The sequence below is a fragment of the Oncorhynchus keta genome, chromosome 2 (assembly GCF_023373465.1).
Source record: "Oncorhynchus keta strain PuntledgeMale-10-30-2019 chromosome 2, Oket_V2, whole genome shotgun sequence".
NCBI classification, from domain to species: Eukaryota; Metazoa; Chordata; class Actinopteri; order Salmoniformes; family Salmonidae; genus Oncorhynchus; species Oncorhynchus keta.
In genome coordinates this window covers 53,972,341-53,996,014 of record NC_068422.1, presented here as the reverse complement: position 1 = coordinate 53,996,014, position 23,674 = coordinate 53,972,341, and the positions used below count along the sequence as shown (strand labels likewise).

The 23,674-nt window shown below is 43.0% G+C and overlaps 1 protein-coding gene across 1 annotated transcript in view; it reads right to left on the bottom strand.

Annotated features, from left to right (window-relative positions):
- Positions 1-23,674, bottom strand: part of alk (ALK receptor tyrosine kinase) — a 738,611-nt gene that overhangs the window by 89,817 nt on the left and 625,120 nt on the right. The window contains exon 11 of the mRNA XM_052470437.1: positions 6,562-6,696. Coding sequence (XP_052326397.1) covers positions 6,562-6,696 — 135 coding nt within the window. The remainder of the gene's footprint in view (positions 1-6,561; positions 6,697-23,674) is intronic.

Sequence of the window (23,674 nt, the reverse complement as noted above, 5' to 3'; positions counted from 1 at the left end):
ATGAACAGAGCCCCAAGACCAGCTTGCAGACCAGCTTGTCAGTGATGGCTTTGATGTGGAAGGTTTGGGAATCACTTCCTTTTAGGTGGATGCAGAATTTAACAGATATTTTCTGGATTTTGATAATTAATTAGCGGGTATCGGCCTATTTCTGCTCTGCATGCATTATCTGGTGTTTTACGTTGTACACTGAGGATATTTTTGCAGACCAATATGGTGTTTTGTGTATTCTTGGTTGGTGAACAGACCACCCCCCTCTCTCTCTCTCAAGATGTGCTCCCACAGGGTCACACACAGGAATGGGAGCGCAAAAGGCCATGGTGTGAGTAACAATGGGGAAATGTTTGTTTGATAACTTTGAAAGTAAAATTGCTCAGTAAATGTGCTTCATAAACCTGTTCCTTTAGATCATTTGTGTCATGGGTTGATGGTCACTAGACTCAGTGCTGTTTGTTATGTAGTAATCTCTTATCCGTTGATAGTGATTGACATCAGACTGGAGGTAGACTGATAATGTATCTCTGATTCTGTAGCCAATGATGTTGTGACTTCCTCCCAGCCTCTTGGGCTGGTGTTAACAGAACATTACTGTCTGATAAATATATAAGTGCCTGTTAGACATTTTCTCTGCTTCTGTGCGGGAGGTGTCCCCGTGTTGCAACTTGTATTAAACCAGATTAATTTTGATTGACTTTATCGGCGACTGTTCTCTTTTATTCACCTGAACCTTTAGACTCCCACATATGGATTTCTTTTTGACACCAATGAGTAGTTAGCATATCAGATTAAGTTCTGCATTGCTGATTGTCTCTCCTACAATTCCTATTGGATTATAATTAATTTTTTGTGGATTTACTTTTTTTTTACTAAATGATCTGCATTTAACTGAATTGAACTAACTTAATTAACAACTGACTCAAATGTTTATTTTGTAACATTTGAACTCTGGATTATTCATTGAATTGACTGTTGACTTGATTTGCTTTGATTGCTGGGTATAACCAATACAGAAAGCCTTGCTGCATACACTTTTGAGTTGGTTTATGATTTATGCTGCTGCTCTATTGCTGCCATTTCATGACTAATCAAAGCTTTAATCTGATGTTTTAATGGTGTTTTGCTTTTTATTGTGTTTGTGCATATTCATACTGTTTCTATACCACAGAAAGGTAAAGGGGTCAAACTTCATGGTACACGGTTCCCAATCCTTGTTTTATACAGCACGTATGTTTAGGAAAGGGCAGGTGACTGTTATAAACGTTAATGAGCATGAAATAGTTTGATCTGTCTTTCACCAGAGACAGATGGCTATTCCATGCCTCTGACTCATTATGCACACTGCTAGTATGGTCATTGCATTGGAATATAACCTTAAAAGGTTGTTCCACTTTGATTGGCCCATATTAATGCATGAAGGAAGATGAGTATGAGTTGAATTGGAGTCTCTTAGAAGTCCCCAGTCTATTTAATTTCAATATTGTATTCCAACATACGCACACACACACAGTATCTTGTATTGTGGTGCTCATTATCAGTCACATGTCTGTCCAGGTGATTAATACCTCTTCCAAACACATGGGTTGTGTCTCAAATGGCACAGTATCCCCTATATGGAGCCCTATGGCTATGTCTTTAAGCACTGTATGGAATAGAGTTCCATTTGGGCCACAGACATGGAATAACAACAGCTCACAAACAAACAACTCAACACCACCATTTGATTTAACGACTAGTAAACAAGTATGTATTCTGCGTGTGGAATGTGGCTAATTAGAGACTAATACCGACGGTAACTGACAAAAAAAAAACATGTTCCCCCTGATCTGCATAGTCATTATGGCCCGATTTTGTTTAGTGCAGCTGTCAATCACTTGCTGTTCTGCTGACAGGAGCCAATCAGATCGCTTCAGTCGGTCTCCTCTTCCTCTGTCCTTGGTGTTGTAAAATAATAGGCATACACACTTTCTCTTAAACACGACCACATACACAACTACTGCACACACTCATTTTGAAGTTGGTGACGAGTCCCTTTCCCATCGCGCGGCGAAGTAATCACAGTGAGAAAGTGAAGTGAGCTCATCAACTGAGAGTCTGTGAGAGAACTCTGTTGTTTCCCCCCATAGAAACGATGAGTCAGCAGTGAGAGAGTGTCTGTGTCCCAAATGGCACCCTATTCCCTATATAGTGCACAGCTTTTGACCAGAGCCATATGTACATTATGTAGTGAATAGGGTGCCATTTCAGACACATACACTGTCTGAGTACACACCTCATTGTAGGGTTGGGTTTCAGAGAAATAAAGGTGCAGAGAGACTTCATGCAACAGATCAATACATATAGATGGGCGAGAGAAACAATGAGGAGAGAAAAAGAAGGGGAGGAAGAGAAAGAGAGGTGAGAAAAAGCAGGGGAGAAAGAGGGAAGGAGCAGGGGAAATTAGAGAAAGAGTGGGAAAAGGAAAGAACTAAAAGAAAGCAGAGTGAGAGACAAAACAGTGGAAATGAGTAAGAAGGGTCTGAAAGGTTAGAAAGAGTAAGTCTGAAAAAAAGAGAGAACAAGATGGAACAGTAAAAAAAGGTGTGAGAGAGAGCGAGTTATGAGAAGAGCAAGGTGCAAAGAAGAGCAGAGAGAGGGAGGTGCGAAGAAGAGCAGAGAGAGGTGCGAAAAAAGGCAGAGAAAGGTGCAAAGAAGAACAGAGAGAAATGCGAAGAAGAGCAGAGAGAGGTAAGAAGAAGAGCAGAGAGCAATGAGGAGAGATAGAAATGACATTGATGTTTCCCAGGGTTAATCATTGAGCATGATGAGGAAGGAGGAGAGCTGCTTCAGAGTGACAGGCCCGCTGAACTAAAACCCTCATCAGGCACTCACACACACTCATCAGGCTTTCTATCGTTTCCCCCGCAGGCATCAAGCACATCAGCACTGGAGGGTTCCGGCCAAAGGGAGATGCAGAGCGAATATTAAAGCCCCCTTCAAAGTTGCCTATCAGAAGGCCAAGCCATAAATGCAAGTCCACTTATTAATCTCCTGGGAGAATGCCTATGATAATCCAAGGCCAAAGGATGAAAAGAAGGCTGACCCTGAAATCAGAGTCCTGCTTTTTTGAACACCCAATATATTAGATAGCCATTGTAATTTAAACACCATATGAGGAGGACTAGTTTAAAGTCTTGGCTAAGATCCAGTCAGTTTTGGAAACCTATGGTAATATTCCCAGGAGACCACTAAAAATCCCCATTATCAACAAATGATCAACTCTCATCATTGAATAACACATCGTCAAAAAACGTAGATGATATTTGAGATTCAATGATTGTGTGATGCTGTGGCTAGGCGACCTGTTTTTGAAGTCACTCGATATTGCATTATTTAATGGACACAGATCTTACTTAGACACATTCTGGTTCCTCGTATCTTAATCACCAATAGAAAACACCTTACAGTTGGTTACAAAAGGTCTGTTACCAGGTTGATGCATATCTGATCAGGCATGTCAATTAATGCTTGAGTAGCCTGTGTTTGGAGGATAAATTGGCAAACCGTGCCAATATATCCTCCAAACACCGGCTTCGAGGGCATTATAACTTTTATACAATGGGTTACCAACATATTCAAATAAAGATTGACACATTTTCAATAAAAGCTTGATTTTGATGTATTTATTCATACTATTTCATCCTTCCACAAGATATAGTCCAGACACAAATCTAGGGTTGCTACCCAAACCGACCAGTCGTTCAGTCTTTTTGTTCTGTATCTATGGACGCGACCTAGTTGTTTGTTCTAAATTGCCATACTGGCTGGAAACGTTCTTATCCATTGCTTGCAAGCTAGCCAACTACGGCTAATTTACTGTAATGTCAAATAGCCAGAATAACAACGAAGTAGCTGCATTCACATTTGTTTAAGCAGTTTTCTAGTAAAATTGGTTGGGATGCATCCATAACAATGAGCTAATGATGCACGATTTCACCTGGCATAGAAAATGTGCTCTCTTATCAGGACATGACTACTGCCCCATAGCACTCACGTTGGTAGCCATGAAGTGCTTTGAAAGGTTGGTCATGGCTCATATCAACACCATCATGCCGGAAACCCGAGAACAACAACAATTTGCATACCGCCCCAACAGATCCACAGATGACACAATCTCTATTGCACTTCACACTGCCCTTTCCCACCTTGACAAAAGGAACACCTATGTGAGAATGGTGTTTATTGACTACAGCTCAGTGTTCAACAGCATAGCACCCACAAAGCTCATCACTAAGCTAAGAACCCATCGGACTAAACACCTCCCTCTGCAACTGGATCCTGGATATCCTGACTGGCCACCCCCAGGTGGTAAGGGTAGGCAACAACACATCTGCCACGCTGAACCTCAACATGGGGGCCCCTCAGGGTTGTGTGCTTAGTCCACTCCTGTAGTCCCTGTTCACCCACGACTGAGTGGCAAAGCACGATTCCAACACCATCCTTAAGTTTGCTGACAACGCAACGGTGGTAGGCCTCATCACCAACAATGATGAAACAGCCTATAGGGAGGAGGTCAGAGACCTGGCCATGTGTGATGCCAGGACAACAACCTCTCCCTCAATGTGATCAAGACAAAGGAGCTGATCATGGACTACAGGAAAAGGAGGGCCAAACAAGCCCCCATTAACATTGATGGACCTGAAGTGGAGCAGGTTGAGAGCTTCAAGTTCCTTGGTGTCCATATCACCAACAAACTATCATGGTCCAAACACACCAAGATAGTCATGAAGAGGGCATGACAATGCCTATTGCCCCTCAGGAGACTGAAAAGATTTGGTATGGGTCCCCAGATCCTCAAAAAGTTATACGGCTGCACCATTGAGAGCATCCTGACCAGTTGCATCACCGCCTGGTATGGCAACCGCTTGGCATCCGACTATAAGGTGCTACAGAGGGTAGTGCGTATCGCCCAGTACATCACTGGGGCCAAGCTTCCTGCCATCCAGGACCTGGTGTCAGAGGAAGGCCCTAAAAATGGTCAAAGATGGTCAAAGACACCAGTCACCCAAATCATAGACTGTTCTCTCTGCAACCGCACAGCAAGCGGTACCGGAGCGCCAAGTCTAGGTCCAAAGGCTCCTTAACAGTTCTACCCTCAAGCCATAAGACTGCTGCACAATTAATCAAATGGCCACCCGAAAATATTTACTAACTCTTTGTTCTCAAAACTACATTGCATGTTAAAGGCTTATAGGTTGTATTCGGCGTGGGTGACAAATACAATTTGATTTGATTTAAATTCTTTGTATATATCCATAAAAATGATGCCGATTCATGATTTTGACTGGCTGAGAAAACCTGCCTACTTGTCTATCTCATCCCGACTCCCAACATATTCATTACTATGGGACAGCTGGAGATTGAAATTGAATAGTGAAACAATGTTGCAAATGTCGGAGAGACAAGACATCAAGGTTTATACAAACCTTTATACAAACCTTAAATGTTACTCTAAAAGAAATGTGAGATAATGTCTAGATGCTTTTAATAGTGGAGATCAAGTTTATAAATTGCCTGGCTGGGCTGATGAGACCATGGATCACGCAGTCTGATGGAACAGAGTAAATAGGCATTTAAGCGTCATAGATTTAGCCGGTGGTAAATTGCAGAATAGACACCGACTGGAATGAGGTTTTAACCAATCAGCATTCAGGATTAGAGCCACCCGTTCTATAATGAAGGAAAATGACTGCAAGGGAGTGTGTTAGCATGAGGCTGTGGCTAACAAGTCTTGACTGAACTGTGAATTTCACTCTTTGCAATGATACTGAAGGGAATGTCATGAACATCATCTTGTTGCTTGGAGGAGTAAACAAGATGGTGATAAATGCAATTACTCTGAGATTCTCAGAGTATAAGGGCACTGGCATCAGCAGCCAGATAGGTATTTATTTTGTCTGCGGTGGTGCTATTGGCTCGAAGACAAAGCGACAAGACAAAATACATGATTACTTCAATGATTATACTCCTGGAAAGTCAGTGTTGCGTGCTGTGTAAAATGTGTCTAAAAGGAGCCAATTCCAGCTCTGCACTATCCACAGTGTTAATTTATGCAGTAGCTCGGTGCTTGGAAGAATCGAAGGTGGAAAATGTCAACTGTGTGAAAGGAGCTACATTTACATTCTATGGAAACAAATTGGAACGTTTTGCAGATCAAAACTGTCCGTCCTGCTCCATTTAATCCAGAGTGTGATGTACAGTTACAGACGTGGGGATGAATCCAGTAGGTGGCACACTTACTTTGTTTCAGGAAAAAGCACTGTGCCTTTTCACAGCACGTGTGGAGTGAGTGTGAGTAGAAGTCATCCTGGGTAAGTGTGTGTGTGTGTGTGCTTGTCAGTGAGCAAGCAGGGAGAGGAAAGGAGAGAGTGTCTGTGTGTGGGATCAGAGACCATTGTTCTAGCTTGAGATCAGAGACAAAAATGTATCATCTTCTTCCCTCTTAGACTGCCTTTTCTGTATACTACAAATACAGCACCTATGCCTGAGATACTCACAGCTATACGACAACAGGTGGACACTTACAGGCAGTCAGAGTTGGATGTTCTGACAAGGTTCTTGAGTTTCCATTGGACGGGGTGGTTGTTTTGATGTTCTGATTGGTTGGTTTCATTGGCAGTTTAGTGTTGCCAGTTACTGTAGGAGGAAAGTCGCCATTGGCTGAGGAAAGAAACAGACAAATAGCAATTTAGTGACATTCTTTGCAAGCCATATCTTTCCACAGCTCTCTAAATGCTAAACAGTTGAAGATAAGCAGTGTTGTGTTCATTAGGGACCAAACGAAAAGAAAAAAAAATGAGACAAATGGGGACTACCTAGATTCCCTCATTTTCATTAATTCATTTTCCGTTGCAAAACATTTTAAACACTTTAAGTTTTTTCCCTAATGAACATGGCCCAGGGTTAAGTTTGGTGAATATTTGGCTGCATAACCCAATGACTGTATATATGAATGGACAAAACCATTGGTCATGTGACACCATTCATTCCTATGTGAAGACTCAATAGCGCATTGAAGCCAAATTGAGTCGTTTATGATGGTGTCTCATGGAGACTTAACATGCGCGGTGTTAGCTACTCCAGGAAGTGACTTCGCAGGGTAGCTCAGTGCTCTCATTGAGATTTTAAAATAATCGGTTGGAGACATATATCTGGTGTATTAGAAGCAATTATTGGTACCATGATTGTCCTCATAAAATGTGTTTATACAAAGATTGACCACGAAGATTGTCATTTTTCCATTCACTATAATGGTGGTGCTGTTTTTTGCAAACAATGCCTGCAGTATCGGTCGGCCGTGAACGTCCGTGGCTTCAATGACACAGGGCAGTTGATCTCCCCTGGGATATCTGAAGTTATACACTGTCGGTCTGTCCAATAGGGGGCACTCTTTCCTCAAGATCAATAGAGATTGATATATTGGTGGTGGGTAGGGGGTGCTTAAATCCAAATCCGCCCCATCTTCCTCCATACCTAGGTCACTAAGCTAATTGGATCCGGGGCTTTCATACCACTAGCTCAACCCAATCAAGCCTCTGGACAGACCAACCACCTCAACCTACCCCTTTTCCCCATCAACTTCAGAAATATATTTCCGTTGATTGGGTATTGCGCCTTTGGATATTAGGTACTAGCCTTTTCAGAGGCTGTAAAATATGTCCTGTCAGGAGGGCTATGACAATATGGGACTGCATACTGGACTGCATACTGGATACAATTACTATGGTGCAGTGGGGAAGAGGATAATGCTCTTTCCAATAATCAGCTGCCAGGACCAGGGGTAAATCCCAGTCTCTGATTGGTCTGAGCAGAAGAAATAGCCAATCACCACCTCCGATCATAAGGGATTTGACGTTCCTCAAGAAATTATACAACAAACCAACCGTTCATAAAAAGGTAACAAAAAAGGCATGATTGTTGAATTGAACTGCTGAAATAGTAATTTACAATTTCATGGTATTGTTATTATGAATGGAAACCAATGTGGTTAAAAACTTCTTAAGGCTAGGGGGCACTATTTTCACGTCCGGATGAAAAGTGTGCCCAAAGTAAACTGCCTGCCACTCAGGCCCGGAAGCTAGGATATGCATATAATTGATAGATTTGGATATAAAACACTCTAAAGTTTCTAAAACTGTTAGAATTATGTCTGTGAGTATAACATAATTTATTTGGCAGGTGAAACTCCGAGGACAAACCACCAGGTTTTTTTTTTTAGGTCACTCTCTTTTCAATGAGATTTCTATATGGATCTATATTTCCAAGACACTTGCTTGCAGTTCCTTTCGCTTCCACTAGATGTTAACAGTCTTTAGATATTGGTTGATGTTTTTCCTTTGAGAAATTAAGAAGTAGCCCTTTCCTGTCTGGGTGGATAGCCAAGTGGACTGTTGTGGTTGGGGCGCACGACCTGAAAGCTCGCTCCACTTTGTTTTCATCCGGTTTTGAACACAGTTTATTCCATCTTAAATTGTATTGATTATTTATGTTTAAAAACACCTAAAGTTGGATTAGGAAAGTTGTTTGAAATGTTTGGAACAAGTCCACAGGTAACTTATTAGATACTTTGTAGTCATGTTGCGTGAGTTGGAACTGGTATATTTTCAGAATCAAACATGCCAAATAAAGGGACATTTTGGGGATATAACGACAGAATTTATCGAACAAAAGGACCATTTGTGATGTTTAATGGACATATTGGAGTGCCAACAGAAGTAGATCTTCAAAGGTAAGACATGAATTATATCGTTATTTCTGACTTTTGTGTCGTACCTGGTGGGTTAAATTATGATTTTCATGTGTTTGTTTGATGGGGTGCTGTCCTCAGATAATAGCATGGTTTGCTTTCGCCGTAAAACCTTTTTGAAATCTGACACTGTGGCAAGAATTTCATCTTTAATCCGATGTATAACACTTTTATGATTTATGAATTATTATTATGAGTATTTCTGTTTTTGTATTTGGTGCGCTGCTATTTCACTGGGTATTGTCAAATACATCCCGTTAATGCGCGAAGGGATCACTAAAGTCTCTAAAAACCTTTCTAAAGTCGAAGGGTAGTTCTGATTAACTATCCATTGTTAGTGTCGATGTGCGAAAAGCAGCATCACACCAGAGTCTTTGTCAAATCCATGTGAGATCCATTCAAATGTTAATAGCCAGGTTGTATCATACCTGACTCTGTCACTCACTTGTGAACATACTGTTTGAGCAACTGTGACATTTTGTCTATGAAAGGGACTGTGATCTATCTGCTGGATATCTGTATTATAATTTTATTAGCACTACAAATGTCTTTCTTCATCTTTCATTTCCACTGAAGACACTTTTTTAAATATAAAACTTTGTTTTGACCCTGATCAGAAACTCTTTAAGTTAGAAGACCATTGTAAGTTGTAAAAGACGACTGATGCACAGAACTCCTGAACAGAAATTACTGGCAATTTACTAAGAAATTGCATGGTAAAATGGCAGCACCAGAATTACTTCATTAAATCAAGCAGCATTAGGCACCAATTGGTTACCAATAAAAAAAAAATTCTGTCGAATAGGTACAGATAGGTACCCGAGTAAATATGCAATAGTACTGTAAAAAATAAGAAGCAAAGTCCTACCAATGGTGTTCAACCAGGTGGCATGACTCAGAGGTCAATGCTGCGGTCACCACACCACTGGAGAGTGGTGATATCTATGATATCTATGATATCATATTGATCTCCATCACCCACATCTCGCAGCCTTATTTCGCCACCTTCTGCTGCAATCACAAACCTCTGTAACCACTCTGTGTGGTCAACAGGCCCCTGTCCTTCAAGAGACCAGCCTCCACAGTCATCAATTAACCAGTCGGTTACAGTATATTGCTAAAAGGTGCTTTTAAACAATTTTTGGCGCCTTTTCTTGTAGCAGTGGAGGCACTGCACAGCGGGCATTTTATTCTATATTAAAAGTTTTGCAGTCAACAACTGAATCATTTATTTATGAATTTATGATGTGACAAAAATAATTCACCAAAACAAAGCCTCTTCTGTTTTGGCACCAGGTCGTCAATCCATTTTCATTGTGAATGAAGAAGGAAGTAAGGCTAGCCCAGATGGTAGTACCGACTCGGGAATGGTGTGGTCGCACAAACAAACCTCTTCCCTTTCATCCAACATAATGCAACTAATTTAGACAAAACAAACTTGGTCCTTTTATATGACTTACTTAACATGGAGCTAAAGGACCGTACCATTTAGCTCCAGATACATAATCTATCCATCTCTGGGAAGCGCACAGAGGACTCTGTTTGCGGCTAGCTTGTCTGAATATCAAGTCAAGAGATGACTGCATGTTTCTTAATTATGATGACAGGTCACATGAGAGTTCTGCGTCGTGTTGGCTTGCTGAAAAGACATATCCCTTTCCCCCCACAAATCGTTCCACAAGCATTATGGGACATTGTGAAAAATGTCTACCTTTCATCTTTGTCTCTTTAATCATCTCCTAAAAACACATCCCTTTCAGTTCCCTCCACCCAGCTCCTCCGCCACCACTATCTCCTTGGGCTGAACTGCTCTCGTTCATCACAATATGGCAGGGGGCTCCCACCACAGCTGTGCACTGTACGTACCGACTCTAGAGAATGCCAACCAGCCAGGTTGTTCAAGATTGAGGTCGGAATTGGACAACTATCCATGTCCTGAGGATGTCGGATTGAATTAACCCTTAATTTAGAAATTTGACCTTTGGAGAAATGGAACGCTACAGAGCAGCAGGAGCAACAAAAACACTTCGAAATTTGACATTTGGAGCAACTTCGAAATTTGATGTATGGAGACTGTGGAAGAACGCATAGTTCTGCAGTGAGACTGAGAGCTTGTTGTGGAAAACATGGGACAGACGTCCATTTTCTTTGCCAGGCCACAAACATTTCCTACACTATGTTGCCTATATTTGTCACACCCTGACCATAGAGAGCTTTTTATTCTCTATGTTGGTTAGGTCGTGGTGTGACTAGGGTTGGCCATCTTGGTGATTATATATCTATGTTGGCCTGGTATGGTTCCCAATCAGAGGCAGCTGTTTATCGTTGTCTCTGATTGGGGATCATATTTAGGCAGCCTTTTCCCACCTGTTGTTTGTGGGATCTTGTCTTTGTGTAGTGCCTGTTAGCACTGCATTGTTATCAAGGTTAGTTTATTCTTTATTGTTTTGTTTTGCTGTGAGTTTCACAAAGAGTTAAAAATATGTGGAACCCAGATCATGCTGCGCTTTGGTCCAGTTACTATGGCGAGCGTGACAGAAGAACCCACCAACAACGGACCAAGCAGCGTGCCCAGGAGGAAAGCCAGAAGTGGAGGATATCCTGGACGTAGGGAGAGATTATGGCAGGAGACAGAAGCCTGCCATGGAAGCAGGCGGAAATAGCGAGGGAGCAACAACGACGACACCGGGGTTTGCGGCCACGACGGAAGCCCGAGAGGCAGCCTCCAAATCATTTTTGGGGGAGGCACACGGGGTGGTTGGTGGAGCCAGGGTTTGAACCAGAACCAACTCCCCGTACTCACCTTGGTATGCCGGTCAGGCACCATGTTTTGCTGTGATATGCACTTTGTCTCCAGTGCGTATTCACAGCCCGGTGTGTTCTGTGCCAGATCCTCGCACTTGTCGTGCTAAAGTGGGTATCTGTCCAGGACAGGTTGTGTCGACTCAGCACGCCTGGTCTCCAGTGTGCCTCCTCGATCCAGGATATCCTGCGCAGGCTCTATGAGCCGTATCTCCAGTGCACCTTCAGAGCAAAGTGTGTCCTGTGCCAGCTTCCCGCACTTGCCGTGCGACGGTGTTCATTTGTCCAGGACGCGTTGTGCCAGCTCTACGCTCCAGACCTCTAGTGCGCCTCCACAGTCCAGTACGTCCTGTGCCACCTCCCCGCACTCGCCCTGAGGTGAGTGTCACCAGCCCTGTGCCACCTGTACTGGCCCCACGCACCAAGCTTCCGGCAACATTTCCCAGTCCCGAGCTTTCGGCGACAGTTCCCAGTTTAGAGCTTCCGGCGACAGTTCCCAGTCCAGAGCATCCGGCGACAGTTCCCAGTCCAGAGCTTCTGCCGATGTTTCACAGTCCGGTACCTCCAATGACGGTCCACAGTCCAGAACCTCCACCGACGGTCCGCGGTCCGGAACCTCCAACGACGGTCCACAGTCCGGAACCTGAGACGGTCCACAACGGTTGCGGTCCAGAGCCTCCAGCGATAGTCTGCGGTCCAGAGCATCCAGCTGGGTTTACAGTCCAGAGCCTCCTGCGAGGGTTCCCAGTCCGGAACCTCCGGCGACGATCTACGGTCCGGAGTCCCCGGCGATGATCCACGGTCCGGTTCCTCCGGCGATGATCCATGGTCCGGAGCATCCTGCGAAGATCCCCACACCAGAGCCGCCATTGATGATGAGGTATCCGCGAGCGGAGCCTCCTCCGACGGTAGATGCCCACCCAGACCCTCCCCTATTGAGTCAGGTTTTGCGGTCAGAGTCCGCACTTTTGGGGGGCGGTACTGTCACGCCCTGGCCATAGAGAGCTTTGTATTCTCTATGTTGGTTAGGTCGGGGTGTCACTAGGGTGGGTCATCTAGGTGATTATATATCTATGTTGGCCTGGAATGGTTCCCAATCAGAGGCAGCTGTTTATCGTTCTCTGATTGGGGATCATATTTAGGCAGCCTTTCCCCACCTGTTGTTTCTGGGATCTTGTTTTTGTGTAGTGCCTGTGAACACTGCATTTTCTTCATGTATCGTTCGTTCACTTACTGTTTTGTTTTGCTGTGAGTTTCACACAGAAATAAAAATATGTGGAACCCAGATCACACTGTGCTTTGGTCTAGTAATTATGGCAAGCATGAAATTATTACTAACAAGATTTTCTTAAACATTGATTTCATACTTCATTTGACAGAAGTTCTTTGTCAGCTTAGAGCAAAAACTTATTGGGCTTTACTTGTGGCTGGCGCTAAAGGAGGCACAAGTGTCAAACCCACATTAATTTGCAATTTTGCCATGTAAAAACTGGTGCACAGGCATTTTCCAGCCTTAACACCAGGTTAGGCAATTTACCTGTCTAACATCAGCTCGCTTGCTCTGAGAGGGAGGAGTGGCAATATTTGATGTGTTTTAGCAACCAGGAAATGATGTAGTGCATGTCGCACCTTTTATACCTTCCCATTAGTGCTGCATGAAATTGTCACTTTTAGTCTTGTTTTTATGTGACAAAATGTACAGTTGTTTGAAGCTGGTATAAAAAAAAGTGAAAGTAAAAGAAGCCGAAATGGAACATATGAACAGGAAGTATAGAAATAGCACACATCGAACATATCTACTACTTCATAGACTTGTGTTCAATGAGAATGACAGATATACAGTATAACTCTGATTTCTATGTGAAGTTGGTCGGGTAGCCCAAAAGGTTACACATTACAGCTTTAAGACCAACAAAAAGCAGGTCTTAACGGTAACACTGTTGATAAATGCATGGCTTTTGAGAGTGGAAGCGCAGCCTATCCAGCCGTGATGCACAGTGTCCATGGAAGGACAGATGTGCCTTTTGTGGTGGTAAATCTCGTACTTCGGATTTTTTTTTAAAAACGATTTGTTTCCCCCCATTTTGTTTAATTTGTCTAAAAATACAAGCATAGCCTACCTTCCTCTTAATCAAGGCTGACTGAGCAGCAGCGCATAGGTGCATCATTAGCCTTTGAATAAAGGGTTTAAATGGTCTACTGAGACTGCTTTGGAATATTTAGTAGGCTATCCCTTTTCCGAGACATGCTCCTCACTATTCAGTCCTACTATAATGCCATATCAACGGAAGATTTCTTTGAGAATGTGCCTCGCACGTTCGCAACAATAATATTGACAGGAGCCTAGTATTTTGTATAGATGTGTAAATGTTATGCATAAAGAAATGTAGGGCGACATGTGTACATAGTTCAATGGCATGAGAGAAGTGCTTCATGATATTATGCTTCTGACCCAATCATATTTAGAAATATTGTTGTTGGTTTAAAAAACATGTCTTTCATTCAATTTGATTTAATTTGGGGGAGAATGTACCTGGCTTGAATGCAATCCCAAATGGCACAGACATCAATTCAACGTTGGTTCTATGTCATTTAATTGAAATGATAAGAAAACAATATTAATTCAACCAGTGCATGCCCAGCAGGATGCAAATTAATCTGCTATTTCTGGAGAAATTCTAATATGAACTGTAAAATGGTCCTATGATGTTGATAAAACATTACACATGTGAGCGACATTCCCCCTGTCTCTTTATAGTGGATCTTTATTTGGATGTGCGTAAAACCCTTGTTGCCTTGTCTGTATTATGGTGCCTACAGGCCTAACTGTTTTTAGAAATAGCCTCTTTAAAACAAGCTTTTGTTTTGTTTTTATTACAACACGATTAGAATTATACTATGTCTTTTTAGGCCTTATCAAGAGCGTAGTGAGTGTAATCTTTCGTATTGACTATCTCCAGACTGCAATTTACAGTAGACCTAGCCCCTATATTTGGGGTGGCAGGTAGCCTAGTGGTTAGAGTGTTGGGCCAGTAACTGCAAGGTTGCTGGATCAAATCCCTGAGCTGACAAGTTAAAAGCTGTGTCCCTGACATTGTAAATCAGAATTTGTTCTTAATCAACTTGCCTAGTAAAATAAAATTTAAATGAATAATAATATATCATTGTGAATGCTGTAGCCTACATTTTAACAATGTTAAACAATATCAAAGCAATGCAATTAGAACAATGTGGACTGCAAACATGTTCAACATATCTCGCAAATTCAGGGCAGACTATTTAACGAACTAGGCAATATTGGACTAACAATTCGAATTTGAATTGATGACAACACAATACATAAAAGACCGTAAATACACAACTTGAATCAACCACATATTTAGCCATGGAGCACGTTCTGATTGGCCAGTGAGAGGCCAAGCCTCAACACACTCAACACACTTGTTTATTCATCAAAACTAACCTTTTCCCTCCACCACGAGCTACTGCGCCCATAATTCCAGTTGTGAAAATATAAACAATATTTCTGACACACCCCCAAACCTATAACGCTACCGTCAGAGCTAAGATTTACCATTGCGTTAGGTTTGTTAAAATAGAGCCCATCTGTTAATGCTGCTGTGCTTGTCTTCCTTGCATGAACACTTGCACTTGTCTCTTATTCCTATCACCAATTTTTCTGATAGCTGTTTTATTAAGGGGCAATCAGCAGTTGCTATATCAATTTTTGGACTTATAAAATAATGATATGTACCCATTGATTCTTGAAGAAAATAACTTATAAACGCTTCATGGTTTTAATTCAACTGTCATAATTCATCAGAACCCAGGCAAATTTTTTAACTACATTTTGAAGAAAACTAAAAGTTCAATAGATGGACGATCATGGAAAGCAGGATAGTTCCTTCCAGTGGCGAACCGTGACTATTGGAGCTAGTCCCTCAGTTGCGGAAAAATATTTGACGTCATACATATAGATAGAGACCTTGGATGCCTGTGTATACAGAGCATGATTTGAGACCTTTATCTTGCAGACCTATGTAGGAGAAGCAATTATTTGATGACAGAGTCAAACGGTCCTAAGCCACGCCTCGGCTGTGGCTCACAGAAGCAGCACACGTACACAATGGTTGCAAATATCAATAGCGGAACCACATTAGAAGAAAATACGGCTGGGTCGTTTCAAAGAATCATTTGCCAAAACAAACAGTCTGTCACGTTCGTTATATGGATCCGACCAAGGCGCAGCGTGGTATGTGTACATTATTTATTTAAAGAATGAACACTGAAAAAAATAACAAAATAACAAAACGAAACGTAAAGCTATACAAACGAGTGCTGACAGGCAACGAGACATAGACAAGATCCCACAAACACCAAAGGGAAATGGCTACCTAAATATGATCCCCAATCAGACACAACGATAAAGAGCTGCATCTGATTGGGAACCATATCAGGCCACCATAGACATACAAATCACTTAGACCTCAAAAGCCCTAAATATACAAAAACCTGAGACAATACAAAACTAGCATACCCACCCAAGTCACACCAAAATATAAAGAAAACAGAGATATTTCAGGTCAGGGTCAGGGCGTGACAGTACAACAAACCCATTGATCTAAAGTTCAAATAATATTTTACACATTGTATTCAAAATGATATGAACGAGATAGCAACAAAAAGCAAGCTGTAGATGAAAACAAAAAGTCCCCTCACCATTATGAATATGATTTTAAAATGTCCATTCTCCTGTCCTTCTCTATGAAATCGGCAATGACAGGTTCATATAGCTTGTCTTCTGATTTTAAAACCGAAATAAGTTATTTTTTGATTGAGATCAGTCGCGCCTGTCCAGTGGGGTTCCTGGAATATGTCTTGATCCTTTTTAGTTTAGAAAATGCTCTTTCTACTGACGCAGTGGACACTGGAATGTTAAAAACTAGACAGGTAAGCAGATACAATTGGTGCATACTATCAATTAGTCTCTTCTGCTGTAGAAAGTGGGGCAGATCAGGCAGGCTCTTACCCTCGAAGTCAGACATTGAGTACACAATGTTGAGTTCTGTTTTTAAGCCGCGGCAAATCAAAATTAGGGCCATAGCGCTCTTTGAGACTTGAGAACGCAGCGCATGGAAATCTTGGTTTTCCCTATATATTGGGAACATTTGTGGGTCAAGGAGGGCAAGGAACATCAGCGTTTCATGGTCATTGAATATGTTTCTTAGCTGACAATGTTGTCGCTGATAGCACTGTGTTGCTGTTGGTACTGCCTGGGAATGTCTCCTTGCATATGTGTTGTACGCCCTCTTGGTACTCCGGTCTCACTCACAGTGTCCTCGTAGATGGAATCGAATTGACCTTTTCCCTCTCTGTGGTGTTGCAGAAGTCGTCCACCCTGGATAAGCACAAATGCATGTCAAACTCCCTGTTCTGCAATATTACAAACAGCACGTCGGAGTATGCAAATATGGAGTAGAACGCGGATAGCAGAAAGCAGAACTCGAAGCTTGTCAGGTGCATAATGTATCCATCTGCGCTGTGAACGGTGTCTTCATCAAAGTCATCGTGATGGTCCACTATGTATTCAAAGAGTTCAATGAGTTCAGCCTTTTTTTATACACAGTGCAAACTACGTGTGAGGAGAAGTTCCATCGTATTGGCGCCACTCTGGGTAGTCTTCGCTGGCATATTTCATCCAGTAGTTTGACAGATCTTCAGAAAAATGCTGCTACGCCACCCCAATTTTTTTTGCATTCTATTAGTTTACCAGCATCTTGCGACATCACCTGATTAAGAGTGTGCGCATATCAATGAATGAACAGAGCTTGTGGGATAGTTTCTGTCACCTTGGCTTGTACTCCGTTTATACCAGAGGCCATGACTGCAGCCCCATCATAACACTGAGCCACAACTTTGGACTTGCATTCACACATCTCTAAAAAGCTGATAATTCGGGCAGCAACCGCTACTGCCCATTTATAATAATAATAATAATATATGCCATTTAGCAGACGCTTTTATATCCTCTCCTTCACATCACCATCGGTAGTGTAACGCAACACATAAGACTATCGTCTCTATCGTCTCGTCAACCATGATGGTTACAAAGGGGGATTTCACCAATTCTACCTTCATGACACCTGTCATTACATTCACGACCGCGTGTATCAGGTCATTTTGGATTTTGCTGGAAGTGCCTGTGAGCACGGTAGCTGTAACCAAATGGCAGTCTAACGTGCTGTCATGCTCAGCCAAGAAATCCACTATTTCCAAGTAGTTTCCCTGATTAGCTGATTCTTTACCCTCATAATGTCCTCTGAATGCTAATTCTTGCTTGCCTAAAATAACAACCGTATGAATAAGGTGCATTAGAATCTCCATTGTGCCTGAATTTATCATTGTGAGCAAGTGTCTCATTGCGCCGCTTCTCGTTAATAAGGTCTACTCTTGTTTTCCCAATTGTTTTTAAACTCACTGTAGCTCGCAGGTGTGAAGCTGAGTTTTGGTGTCGAAGTGCTGACTTTGTCAAACAGACTAAATCTTTGGAAACAGTTGTCCAATTTGAGCTATTATCGCTGCTGAAGAGTAGCTTTTTTGTCAGCTCTCAGTCAGTTATTAAAGATATCGGTACCCCTATGGAACCCATCCAACTTGAAGGAGCTGGAGCAGTTTTGCCTTGAAGAATGGTTAAAAATCCCAGTGGCTAGATGTGCCAAGCTTTATAGAGACATATCCCAAGAGACTTGCAGCTGTAATTGCTGCAAAAGATGGCTCAACAAAATATTGCCTTTGGGGGGGGGGGTGAATAGTATTTGTATTTAATATTCCTGCCACCAACAAAATTCTATATATACTGTATGGGGCATACAACAATCTCAGCTCTGTAGATTTTTCACCACACAAGAACTACAGGAAATATACATTTTTACATCAGATTGGTGGTGTTTAGTAACAGTGAATTTGTCATTTGCGCCTGTCCATAGTGGGTAGCTATGATTTTCAGACAACGGTGGCAAGAAAAATTGTGGGGGCTCCTCCTATTAACGTCTCTGGAATCACATGAATTAGTGGATTTGAGGTTTAACGCTATTATTCCAATGAAAGCCAACCCCTGTTGCTATTTAGAAACCAATGTGTTATGATGATTCGTTGAAATTATCCAGTCAAAAAAGTGTTGTTACCTTCTTCGCATTGGCTGAGTTAATAAATGGCTACTACAGGCTCTCATTTATCAACTGGTATGCAGTATACCCAAGTACATTGAGGTGTGTCTGTCACTGCAGTTATTATCATTACTCCCACATTTATAAACCATTTACTAGTCATTAGTCAAATGTTTTTGCAGCCCCTAATCTAGTGAGTGCTATATGTGCTTTATAAATACTTTAAATGTTTTGAATGACATGTCATTTCTCAAAAAAAGATGGACATGCCATTCATTGGTAGATATTCCAGCAGTACCTGGTAAAATAATAATCACACAACACAGGATATAAAGGAAATATGTACACATTTGTGAATAACTAACTTGCTAACATCTACAAATGTGTGAGTAATGATTAATAAATTGTGAGCAAACTGTTTGTAAATGCCTTAAAATTGTTTTTTAAATGCCTTATAAATGGGACATGCTCCATTGATGTTTGAACTTTTCCTGTTATCCCAAGTATAAATACAGTAGAGTACACATGCTAAAAGGTAAAAACGATATGTTTTGAGTAAAATAGTGCTTTTTAGATACGACTGCAAACTTAAAGGAATAGGGCATTCAAGGAGTTGGTTTGATGAGACGTTTTGAACTCAGTGGTCTCCCCTCTTGCTTGAGGAACAATAGAGAACAAATGAGGAAAGAACCACCCTCCACATGTCATGACTTTCCTTGACCACCTATTGAGATGTGCCTTTTGTGAAGTAATTCAGGTGTTAAATGATGTAAAAAGGAGACTGGAGTGCCACTTAAAATAAAGTGTTAACAGTAAAGGTAAACACTGTATAGTCTAAAAACAAGGTTAAAACTATCATTTTGATATCATGGATGGTCACTCCTTGTCCCCTAAGCTCTGTCTTTGAAGTTTTAAGTTATACTTCTCCAGCCACATCCCCCCGCTTTTAACCAAAACACTGCTGGGGAGGAAACGTTAATTGTTTCAACAGCTAACGTCGCTTTAAGGAAAGTTTTACATGAAATGTGATACAGTATGTGGTTGTGGTCACTCTGGATAAGTATATGTAAATGTAATGTGTTGCTGATATTACTAGCATGATTTTCTCAAAAAGTCCATTTGTTATTACATCATTTGACAGATTAGGTTTCTGTAAATGTAATATCCTGATGCTTTGACGTGGGCCAATATGATTATAGCTCTAGCTGGTGGTGGTCTGCATATTCAAAACCCACTGCAAATGTGACTGAGACAGAACTATGCAATCCCAGCTCCAGGGTCGAGAAATCTCACTAATAGCTCATTCCCCCGACCCAGTAATCCTCAAATAAATATGATCTCCAAACATTTGACTACTTCGGAGCCAAAATGCAAATAAATATGAAGTGTTTATTTGTAAATAGTTAGTACATAATGGGCTGTGTATTATGTTTGCTGGGAATGCAAACCAAGATGCTCCAACTATGACTCTTAATTCTAATAAACATAGGCATTGACGGTCCATATGGACGGCATAGTAGTACTTTACAACACCCAAGCAACTACGATATAATAGAGATTAGATCCATCTATTTTTCATCCAGTCTAAGAGACTCACTAACAAGTCCCGCAGAATCAAAACTCTTAGCATGTAAAGCATGATGTAGAGATTTGGTATTGTAGATAATAGAGGCTTGGGACATTGGTATTCCACTGCAGCCTGGCCGGGACTCAGTGTTCTTACTCTGGAGCACTGCAGAGCTGCAGGTCAGGACCATGGCCAGTCAGCTTTTCGAGTTAGAGGTAGCAGGCCTGTCAACCTGGCCTAAACCCACCAGAGATTGCTGGGGCAAATCTTGTTACCACGCATTACTTTGTTGAAGCACCTTTAGCAGCAATTACAACCTCAAGTCTTCTTGGGTATGACGCTACAAGCTTGGTGCACCTGTATTTGGGGACCTTTATATAGACAGGTGTGTGCCTTTCTACATAATATCCAATCAATTGAATGTACCACAGGTGGACTCCAATCAAGTTGTAGAGCCATCTCAGGGATGATCAATGAAAACAGGATGCACCTGAGCTCAATTTCAAGTCTAAGGTATTTCAAAGGTATTTCTGTACTTTTCTAAAAATGTCTAAAAACCCGTTTTCGCTTTTCATTATGGTTGTATTGCGTGGAGATTGATGAAAAAAATTGATTTTATACATTTTAGAATAAGGCTATAAACTAACAAAATGTGGAAAAGACCAAGGGGTCTTTCCGAATGCACTGTATGTGCTTATACAGTACGCATGGGGGGCAGGGCGGTAGCCACCCACTGGGCAAAAACTGAATCACTGTTGTTTCCACGCCCTTTCAATCAAAAAAAAAAATGTATGTGATGATATTGAATTAATGTGGAAAACTGACTGGATTTGTAAAATGTCCCTTTTATCACCAAACGTTTAACGTACAGTACCAGACAAAAGTGCTACTAATTCAAGGGCTTTCTTAATATGTACTACATTGTCGAATAATGGTGAAGACATCAACTGTAACGGCGTTCTTCGTTTGTAGAAAGAGAGTCGGACCGAAATGCAGCGTAGTGGTTACTCATGACTTTAATAGAAAAAGTGACACAAGAAATAACGATACAAAATACAAAACAACAAACGGAACGTGAAACCTAATTACAGCCTATCTGGTGAAACTACACAGAGACAGGAACAATCACCCACGAAATACAAAGCGAAACCAGGCTACCTAAATACGGTTCCCAATCAGAGACAACGAGAATCACCTGACTCTGATTGAGAACCGCCTCAGGCAGCCAAGCCCATACAACACCCCTACTCAGCCGCAATCCCAATAATGCAAAAACCCCAATACGAAATACAACAACATAAACCCATGTCACACCCTGGCCTGACCAAATAATAAACGAAAACACAAAATACTAAGACCAAGGCGTGACAGAACCCCCCCCCCCTAAGGTGCGGACTCCCGGACGCACCTAAAAACCATAGGGAGGGTCCGGGTGGGCGTCTGTCCATGGTGGCGGTTCCGGCTCGGGACGTGGACCCCACTCCATTAATGTCCTAGTTCCTCCCCTTCGCGTCCTGGGATAATCCACCCTCGCCGCCGACCATGGCCTAATAGTCTTCACCCAGAACCCCACAGAACTGAGGAGCAGCTTGTGACTGAGGGGCATCTCGGGACTGAGGGACAGCTCGGGACTGAGGGGCAGCTCGGGACTGAGGGGCAGCTCGGGACTGAGGGGCAGCTCGGGACTGAGGGGCAGCTCGGGACTGAGAGGCAGCTCGGGACTGAGGGGCAGCTCGTGACTGAGGGGCATCTCGGGACTGAGGGGCAGCCCGGAACTGAGGGGAAGCCCAGTACTGAGAGAAAGCCCAGTACTGAGAGGAAGCTCAGTACTGAGAGGAATCCCAGTACTGAGATGAAGCTCAGGCAGGTAGTAGGCTCCGGTAGATCCTGGCTGGCTGGCGGATCTGGAAGATTCTGGTTGACTAGCAGATCTGGAAGAGACTGGTTGACTGGCAGATCTGGAAGAGACTGGTTGACTGGCAGATCTGGAAGAGACTGGTTGACTGGCAGATCTGGAAGAATCTGGTTGACTGGCAGATCTAGAAGATCATGGCTGACTGGCGGATCTGCTCTATGCAGAATGACAGCTCCTTGCAGACTGACAGCTCTGGCAGCTCCATGCAGGCTGACAGCTCCTTGCAGACTGGCAGCTCTTTGCAGACTGACAGCTCTTTGCAGACTGACAGCTCTGGCTGCTTCATGCAGACTGACAGCTCTGGCTGCTTCGAACAGACTGACAGCTTTGACTGCTCCGTGCAGGCTGACAGCTCTGGCTGCTTTATGCAGACTGACAGCTCTGACTGCTCCATGCAGGCTGACAGCACCCTGCAGACTGGTAGCTACTTGCAGACTGACAGCTCCTTGCAGACTGGCAGCTCTTTGCAGACTGGTAGCTCTGGCTGCGTCATGCAGACTGACAGCTCTGACTGCTCCATGCAGGCTGACAGCACCCTGCAGACTGGCAGCTCAGGCTGCTCCGAACAGGCAGGAGGCTCCGGCAGCGCTGTAGAGGAGGAAGGCTCTGATAGCGCTGAACAGGCGGGAGACTCCGACAGCGCAGAAGGGAAGGAAGGCTCTGATAGCGCTGAACAGACAGGAGACTCCAGTAGCGCAGGAGGGAAGGAAGGCTCTGGCTGTGCTGAACAGGCGAGAGACTCCGACACCGCAGGAGGGAAGGAAGGCTCTGGCTGTGCTGAACAGGCGAGGCGCACAGAAGGCCTGGTGCGTGGTGCTGGAACTGGTGCTACAGGATCGAGGACACGCACAGGAAGCCTGGTGCGGGGAGCTGCTACCGGAGGACTGGTATGTGAAGGTGGCACAGGATGGACTGGACCGTGAAGGTGTACTGGAGAGCCTGAGAGCAGGACTGGCACAGGACGTGCAAGGCTAGGTAGGTACACAGGAGGCCTAGTGCGTGAGGCTGGCACATTTTTCACCAGCCGACTAACACGCACCTCAGGACGAGTATGGAGCGCTGACCCAGGTGCCAACAAATCCCCGACAAGCTCCGTCGGACGAATCTTGTACCTAAAGTACCAAGCAACTCCCTCATTATTCTCCACTCCACCCACCTTCCCCATTAACTCCTTCACAGTCTCTGCTTCGCTCACCTTAGTGCCTCCACCTGTTCCCATGGGAGGCGATCAATTCCGGCCAGTATCTCCTCCCAAGTGTAACAACCTTTACCATCCAACACGTCTTCCCATGTCCATTCTCCGAATAATTCATCCTCCTTTTGCTGCTCCAGCTGTCGCTGCCTGTTTCCACGCCACTCGGTCCGTGTGTGGTGGGTGATTCTGTAACGGCATTCTTCGTTTGTAGAAAGAGAGTCGGACCGAAATCCCAATAATACAAAAA